General features: G+C 43.7%; 1 protein-coding gene across 1 annotated transcript; it reads left to right on the forward strand.

Moving 5' to 3' along the window:
* Positions 1-1,648: 1,648 nt before the first annotated feature.
* On the forward strand, positions 1,649-4,381 carry adma (adrenomedullin a). Its single transcript, XM_083691022.1, has 4 exons — positions 1,649-1,770; positions 2,384-2,481; positions 2,623-2,748; positions 3,020-4,381. The coding sequence occupies exons 2-4, from the start codon at positions 2,396-2,398 to the stop codon at positions 3,321-3,323; spliced, it is 516 nt and encodes a 171-aa protein (XP_083547148.1). The 5' UTR covers positions 1,649-1,770; positions 2,384-2,395; the 3' UTR covers positions 3,324-4,381.
* Positions 4,382-9,175: the final 4,794 nt, after the last annotated feature.

Consider the following 9,175-nt stretch of genomic DNA (forward strand, 5'->3'; position numbering starts at 1 on the left):
ACTGACGCTTCCACATTGTTCAGTTTGTTTTTGAGGTTTTAGACCATGCATATAGTTTACACTTCAACTCATGTATAGTTCCCAGCCCCAGACAGATCCCTCACCACCAACTATGGGTCAGCTGTTTGGTTCATTGGTGTGAAAAAGTTGTTACCCTGTACTAATCCTCATGGCATCTTGGGGAGATATTTGCCCCCTGGGGCCAGTAATCAACATCTGCCTTCTGACCTTCTCTGACTTGAACATTGTTTTGACCCCCACATATCTCACTTTATCTCACTGCCCAGTGTTGAAATATGTTCTTCTGAATTCACTTAGTCTTTACTGGTTTGATTGATTCAGTTTTAAATAGGCACATATGAAATGCAAATACACAGGTATTAGGTGTAACTCTGTGGGTTCAAAGTAGCACACTGTACTGTAGTTTGAGATGAAGTCATATGATGTGTGATTCTAAGGAGAGGATATCTGTCAAAGTGGGATCTGACTGACTCACAGATAGACTCTCTGGCTCTTCAGATTGAAGCCATTATCATGAGAGTATTCCTGGACCTTAGCCGAGCATGAAAATGAAGTCATCTTAATAATGATTTCCAAAAGAGGGAGGACAGAGAATTTTATACAAATATGAAAAGCCAACATTGATATTCTAAGGAAAAATAAGTCATGCTTTTGTTTTATTTTTAGATAATTGCTAAATTCCTCAAAACATTTGTCCAGAAAATATAAAAATAAATCAAATGATTTAGAGGTCAAATATTTATCTTTATGTTTAAACAAAAACACAGACTATATTGAGGTTATAGGTCACCATACTTAGTATATTAATCAATAACTGAATGTTCTTGTCTTATCTCTAACCCACTAACCAACTTTGCCGACAAGCTGACACTCAACTTCTAATCAGACATCGTCTTGAGAGGGCATTGTGGCAACATTCCTGAAATTATGTTTCACTATAAAAATGTGTTCCAGAATGCAAGGTGGACATATATCCCTTGACCTCAAAGTTCAGTAAAGTCCAGATTTCTCACTCTAAAAATATTTCCATTGCATGTCAGTGCAAATTAGTTTAGTTGTTGCCAATTTACTCAGAAAATGCCTTCCTCCTCCCCAAATACCTGAGGAATGAGCACTCGCACCATTGTCTCCACTGGGAGATTGAATCATTCATAGATTTTCCATTTAGAAACACATTTGTCCATCAAAACTACTCCTTAAATGTTGACAGTTGAAAAAGGCTAATAATATATATGTATAAAACATATATAATATAATAAGATAATTTGTATATATAAGTAAGATAAAACATGAATTTCAAAACACAAATTATGATGGTCTATCTAAGAAAATATTAATAACAAGGTACAGTAACATACCAATTATCAACTGTCTCTCATATGACCCAAATATCAAGGCTTATTTCTAATTCCCTTAAATTCTTTTATTTTCCTTGGTTTCTTCTGCTGAAGCATTATCTTACTAATGTTAGGATCTCATCCAGCAGCAGGGAAGAGTCTGTGGTGTGTGGAGAGGAGGGGTGGGGTGGGGTGGGGGGAATGGGATGAGAGTGTGTGTGTCAGGCAGTGAGCCCCTCCCACCTCCAGTATAAAGGCTCACGTCTGGTGTGTAGAGGCTATTAGCACAGTGTCACAGCTGCCTTTCAGCACCAACAGCAACTCCAACAACCCTGTGTGGAATACTCTCTACCAAGCTGACTCTACACTAACAACAGCATTCTTACCCAAGTGAATTATTGAAGGATTTCAGGTATGTACTGCTCTGTTCTATTTGAAGCAGAGATTGCTCTTGTGTCCTGCTGATGGCTTTATCCTGGCTTTTTTTTTTTTTTTAGGTCAGGGCTCAAGTGCGGTAGACAAGGACAGGTTCTCTGTCTTGTTATATAAGGAGTTCAATTGTTACTGTGGGAGCCTCTTGGGGGTAGAGGTGGCCCCTGTGTGTGTTAAAGACATCAGGGTTTTCACCAAACAAGTTTTAACTTTCTCCATTAGCTATTTTTGTACTAGAAATGTAATTGATTGCATGATAATGACATTGACTTTGCACATGGGAACTCTAGCCAGGAGAACTTAGGCATAACTCTATTTCCCCTGGCCAGGGGCCTGAAACATGGTTGTAAGTTTACTTAAGCGAGCAAAATGTGACCCCAGCGTGACATTTGAAATAAATGAATGATAAGTGCAAATAACTTGGCTTTTGGACTCTTGTGTAATCAGAGAGCAAGCATGGTTTGTGCAGGGCAGAGGAGGGGGGGGGGCAGGGGGACTTGCAGTGAATGCTAGGAGGTGAATGAGTAAGTCATCCTTTCAATAAGTAAATCGCTAACAAGTGTTTTTTTGTCTTCATTTTTTTCCACCTACAGGTTCAGGTCAAAATGAAACTGCTCCTGCTCTACGGCTGCCTGCTGGCCACAGTTGCGCACAGCATGGAATTTGAAATGAGCCCAGAGCTGAAAAAGAGGTGAGCTAATTGATGAGCTTTTTGGTCACTTTCATTTCCTCTGATTAGATAAGTCCATTGTGGGACTGTGACAGATGGCTGTCTGCTTTATGGTCTTTCTCTGAGTTGTTTTTCTAATGAGATCCATTCCTCCTTTGGCAGGTTGAGCATGTGGATGCAGAGCAGATTGAGAAGAGATCTTAACAGCATGTCTGCAGAAACGATAGCACAATCTGGCCAGTTTGTCCGACCAGAAGATGTCAGGGACACCCTGATTCCTCATTCCAGGTAAAAACACATACCCCACATGGCTTTACATAACCTGATGCAAAGTGCATGCTGCTTTCATTTCATCATCCTTGTAAAAATCAAAATGTTTAATGGATCCAAGAGATGAATCACACTTGTCAAACACAAGGCACATTAAAGTAAGCAAACTGAGCAGGGGGACCTCGGAGCCAAGAGTTTCCGCTCAGGAATGCAGCACATTAATGACTGTCCTCTCTCTCTCTTCTCTCTCTTCTCTCTCTTCTCTCTCTTCTCTCTCGCTCTCCTCCAGCACTGACATTAGCATAAGAACCAAGAGGTCCAAGAACTCTGTCAACCAGTCCAGGAGATCGGGCTGCTCTCTGGGCACCTGCACGGTGCACGACCTGGCACACCGCCTCCACCAGCTCAACAACAAGCTAAAGATCGGAAGCGCGCCCATTGACAAGATCAGCCCCCAGGGGTACGGCCGGAGGCGTCGCTCCCTCCCTGGGCGCAGGGCCACTCTGAAGCTGGAGGGGGGCAGACTGAGGCCTGTGTGGAGCAACACAGACTCACGAGTACACAAGCTGGAGGTTCTCCTCAGACGGACATGAGCGGGACATTCAGGGGGGTGGGGGAGGAACAGGGGAGATGGGGGAGCAGCCTAGGCTGTCTCTCTGCCCCGTTTGAAAATTCTCCACATGCCTTAGACTCCTGCCAAAAAAAGGTCTGCAGCACATCTCTCTCTCTCTCTCTTTCTCTCTGGAAGCTGGGCTCAGTGGCTCAGCGGAGCGATGCATGAATATGAAAACATCAGCAGCTGGTCTACAGGCACTGGATGGCACAGTGGAGAGACAATAGCGATGCTGCTGCTCTCTGCCAGGCAGGGGCGGGTGGGAGAGGAGGAACAGTGCTAATACCCGGTACAGTGGAGACACCACTGGGTGAAAGAGGGGGATTCTCTTCTCTTCTTTCTTCTCCTCTGGGATGCTGGGACTCGTAGTTATACGCCTCCTAGTTGTGGACTTCTATGAGTTGTACTCTAAGGATTACCAGGGCCCTCTTCCACCAAGCCGTCTAATACTGGTCCGCACTTTTATCAGTTCCAGCCCTCTCAGTCAAGATATCCATTTGGACTTAAAGCCATCTAAATCAGCAGGAAAAGACATCTGATCCATGATGCCAAACAGGGAGATGGACTTATAAAATACAGAGCTATGAAGCTGTCTATCTAAATCATGTTTTTGGACACTGTATGAGGGAAAATGCCTTAGAGTCTATGATATATCTGTGCCAGTCCACAATGGATTGAACGATACTTGAATGTTTTTGTTTTGTATAGAGATTATGTGCAATCTATATTTGTATATTTTTTATTGCCAGTTTGTGTATATAGGTTAAAATATGTAAGATATCCTTATTTAAATGTTTTATAGGTTACATTCAACTACTTATGGAGATAGAAACTATTTTTGTACAGGAAGAATATATAAGGGCATTGTAGCTATTTGTTGTTTCCACTATTATTTCGCATCATGGATGTTAAAATGTTTCAAACTGTGGTAATTGGATAAGTGTTTTTTATAGCTATGGTATATAATATATTTGTAAATGTGGTCTATTTTATTTCAAAGCGATTCACTTTGTCATACAATAAACATTTTGCATATGAAAAATCGGACGTTGCCCAGACCTCCTCTGTTCCATCGGAAATAACTGTTGTAAATTGAAAGTGGCACTCTATTGTCTGCACAGCCTCAGTCAGACACGCAGCACCTGGCCTGAGTTAAGTGATTACAGGGTCTCATTAACCGCCCCTCAATCCCCCCTCCCTCCACCCCCCTGTGACCCCCCTAGAGGGCAGACTGGGTGCCTGGTGCATTCCTGCTCGCTACAGAGCACATCTGCTGGCTTGGCCCTCGCCACAGTGTGGCCTTAGAGCCATTAGAGCGGGCTGAGGCTCCATCTGCATCCAATGGGCTGGTCAGGACATCAGGACGCTGGGCCACGAGGGGGGTGGGGAGGGGAGGGGAGGGGCTCTGTCCTACATTCCTGAGAGGCACGCAGGGAACATCATAAAAACAGACCAGCAAAGTGCTCTCATAAGATGTGCAGACAGACAGAGAGACAGACAGACAGACCTATTTTCTTTGACACATTATCACCCTCTCTCATTCACCCATAGGGAGTTAAAACCTGTGTCTTGTTGTTGTACATCTACTCACACACACACACACACACACACACACACACACACACGAAAACACTGGTATTTGTACAGTGGCGAAGAAGCCAGTGCAATGTCCATAAGCATCAGTCAGTATTGAGCACAGCAAACCCATCGCCTGGCCTCGGTTCACGGTGTGTTTGATGAATAGATAGGACACATAAAGCTAAGGGTTTGGTTATTTAACCTGGACTCTAGGTCCTCTACGCCTGCATCTGGTACTCATTACCAGTGTGGCTTTGACACAGCTTTCCATGCTAGAACACTCCAACCGCAAACGTTTGTCATTGCTATCAATCAGCCACAGGAAGAGCCACAGAAAAGAACATGGTTACAGTCGCTCTGTGGATGTTTTAAATATCAAAGCCTGTTAAGGATTAGGGCTGTTTATTAAATATGCCTGTTAAGTCAGGAACACTTATTAAAGGTGCAGTCTGTTGCCCAGCTCATGCTCTTAAAACGCGATGCCAGTGAGCGATATTCAATTTGTTCTCAATAAAGTTTACTCTTCCACAGGTAATTTCAAAAGTAAACGAATACTCAAGCGGTTCCAACCACCATCTGTGGCATGAGGCCACATACCCTACCTATTTCAGCTTGCCTGCTGACCAAATCTGACACGTTCTTGTGCTGCACAGGCAAGAGTATACAGCACACATCAGTACATCTCTATGGGACTGGTATGCTGGATGAAGTTTGGATGAATTTATGGGTCAAGAAGGGGCCATTGCACTTCCTCCCTCCTCTGGTTCATAACATGGTCATTAGTAAGTCCTCTGGGCCACAGGGGGTTCTGGATCTGGTGGGTTATTGTAAAGGTCAGGGATAGGCGCCAATGGGATTCTGATGCAGATGATTACCATCTGATTGTATAAGGAGAAGGCATGCGCAAACAGGCAAAATGCCAGAGACATGGCAAATGACATTGCTGGGGGTCTGGCGCCATCTAGTGACTTTAAGTGTGAATATCATGATATATTATTGCTCTGGTCACCAACTGTACCTCAAAATCACAATGGTACTGTAGAATGTGGGTTATAAAACAAAGGAAACATATATATCATGAATAAATCCTATCCAATCTGTTCAGATGTGTGAATCAAAATAAATGCGATACGACTGGGTCTATTAAAATGTCAGTGGTAGACCACAGCAGAAGATGGGGGGGTTGGGTGGGGACCAGTCTTTAAACACCTCATCAATCCCTGCTCCTCCAGGGGACAGTTGGACGGTTGGAGACATGGCAGCACAGTAGGCCACTCTTCCAAAGGGCATCATATCCATCCAGGTAAGGAATGTCATGTGGAAGTCTGGGAGTGGAAAAAGAAGGAAAAATGTGAGGAGGCTGAAACATGCAATATTGATTCCTCTCTCCATCTTCAGAGCCTCCGACAGTTAATGGTGTTGAAAAGGTGAGAATCTCTATGATTTAGAAGGTTACATGACAGACGATGGGGCAGAGCTGGCCTTATATAAGACACAGTAATAGAGGTCAGCCTGTCAAATATGAAGAGTTCATTAAAAATCTAATCAATCACATTTTAATGACATTGGGCCTTTTCACAAATGTGCAGGTCACCAAGTACTTCACATCAACCCAGGCCCAAACCCCCAAGAAAGCAAGCCAAAGCAGGGGAAATGACCTAAGAAGGAAAATATTGGAAAGGATCCAGATAAAGGGGGAGCCCAGGTCGAACATCAGAGTATGACCACAGATGCCAGACAGTTTGACTCAAAGGCAGAGATCAAAACTTTCCCTTCACACGGTGAGGTCAGGTGGTAATACCCTGGAGGCTCAATTATTCATCACTAACTGTACATCATATGGAAATGTTATCTATCAAAACAATACATACTGTACGTGCCTGAACGTGCTCATACCTCATACTTGGGATTTATTTTTTGTCACCAAATTTGTATTGTTTTTTTTAATACATGGCAAAAGACAGTAAATAGGATTCACAATTTAGAGATTCCTACAAAATCAACTTAAGAAATAATAGGTAGAGGGGATGAAAATAAAATACAAATAATAAAATCAAATTCTAAGAATATAATGTAATACGTAGTACAAATAAATGCATAATAATAATACAATGAAATAAAATAAACCTCTTCCCTTATGTAATAGTGGATGCCTTCACCCATCTGCTCCGACCCTCACAACCCCCATTACAGTGACGACCCCCCCCCCATTCCCCACCCCTCCCCTCCACCCCTTGTGGATTCTTACATTTATGGCATTTAGCAGACGCCTTTATCCAAAGCGACTTACAACAGATTCTTCAGTGATACATTGCATATACATATACATATACTGCACATACATATACATACAGTATATACTACACACACACACACACACACACACACACACACACACACACACACACACATACACCCCCCCTCCCCCCCCCCCCCCCCCACACACACACACACAAAGTCAAAGGAGGTCCATTCTTTCCATCAGAACGTCATCCAAGATGCCTCAACCAAGAAAGTTAATGAGAGATACCAGTGCATAATTGAATAATTCAAATGAATGTAATCAATGAGTACTTAGCACAGCCTCAGTCAGCCTGTATAACCACCATCTACACTGGAGCTGCCAGCACAGGAAAGCCAAATAATCAACGTACAATAAGAGTGTGGTGATAACATCACATACTTACACTGTTTATGGACACGCTCTCAGATAACTCCTGAGTCTCTATCAGCAGGGCGCCATCTCCCTCTCCCATGATCCTCTTGGGGCTGATGCACTGTTTCCATGCTCTTTATGGAAGACGGTGAAGCTTCTAGCCAACTGTGACCTGCTGCTCTCTACCTCAGGCAAGAGAGAGAGAGAGAGAGAGAGAGAGAGAGAGAGAGAGAGAGTTGAGGAGCCCAGGGTAGGACCCAGAAGTAGCAGCAGCAGTAGTAGGCAGATGTGGTTTCCTCTAGGCCTGCTGTGGGAGGAGTCAGTCAGGGTCAGCAGAGCAGAGTGGCAGGCCATGTAGGCCCATGGCTCTTCTCTAAGTCGTTTCCAGCCAACTCTCAAAGTGATAACCTGAGCTGGGAGGATCAGTGCTGTCATCTAACACCCTGCCAGGCTGAATCAGGCACTGCGATGGGGCCCCTGGTGTAGAAGGGCACAGCGGTAATGGATCTCCTCCTAGTCTGTCTGAAAAGTAGAATCACACCGCTGGCTCACACTCATGCTCTCTTTCCAGCTAAGGCTTCTGATCTCCTCACCATTTTGATCATCTCTGTCATCATACCTGTGGAAAGCTGCTGATGTGTTGGATGTGACCTTCCAGTGGTGATAGGACCCCGTATAGATCACCTCATCTGACATTAGAAACAAGGCACAACTGAGCAAAGACAAGACAATTGACAGGCAGCATACAATATCCTGCAGTTACGCAAGGCATCCACAAGGGGATCCACAAGCTTGGTCTCCTGCTGAGAGAGGGCAGATGGGGAGTGGATGATAAAAGCTTTTCAACTAAAAACATGATATGAAATAACTGCAGCTAGAGAGAAATTAGGTGGTAAACTACATTGAGAACAATGACGTACACACACAGTCTGTTATTCTCAATGTGCTGCTTGTTTATCATGGTTAGGGTTAGGGTTAGAGACAGGGAGGAAATCTCACTACCGCTCTCACCATCACCATTCTTTTTAGTATTATGTTTTTAATTTAACCTTTATTTATACGGGTTAGTCTCATTGAGATAAAAAAATCAAGATAAAAAATGTTTCAAGAGAGACCTGTTTCAACAGCAGCAGGAGGAACAAAGTTCCAGCCAAAACAACTTACATGCACAGACACAACATTGAACAAACTATGGACACACATACAGTACAACAGTTACATATAGAACGTCAGCACAAACGTCATGACTAAAAACAGCTGTCCTCATAACAGTTACACACATCTGTGATATTTGCATCGACCAAGTGTTTAAACTCCATCAAAGTGTAAGTGAGGATTCTCTCTGTCAGTGTCTGGTTCTGCTGGAAGGGGGTAAGCACCTCTACTGTACAAAAGGTACCACTAGCAGTGGTAGAAGAGGCAGAGAGAGAGGGTAAGAGGACAACCAATGACTGTCACCGGAGGTTATGACTGACGGTTATGACTAGCCTATCATGACAAACTGATGTGCTTCCTGGTTGAGTGGGTATGACCAGAGGATTGATGTCACCTGCTAGGCAGCGACAGTGAAAGGGTTAAGGATGGTGTCTGGTGCTCTG

This window comes from Argentina silus (genome assembly GCF_951799395.1).
Source record: "Argentina silus genome assembly, chromosome: 19".
Lineage (NCBI taxonomy): Eukaryota > Metazoa > Chordata > Actinopteri > Argentiniformes > Argentinidae > Argentina > Argentina silus.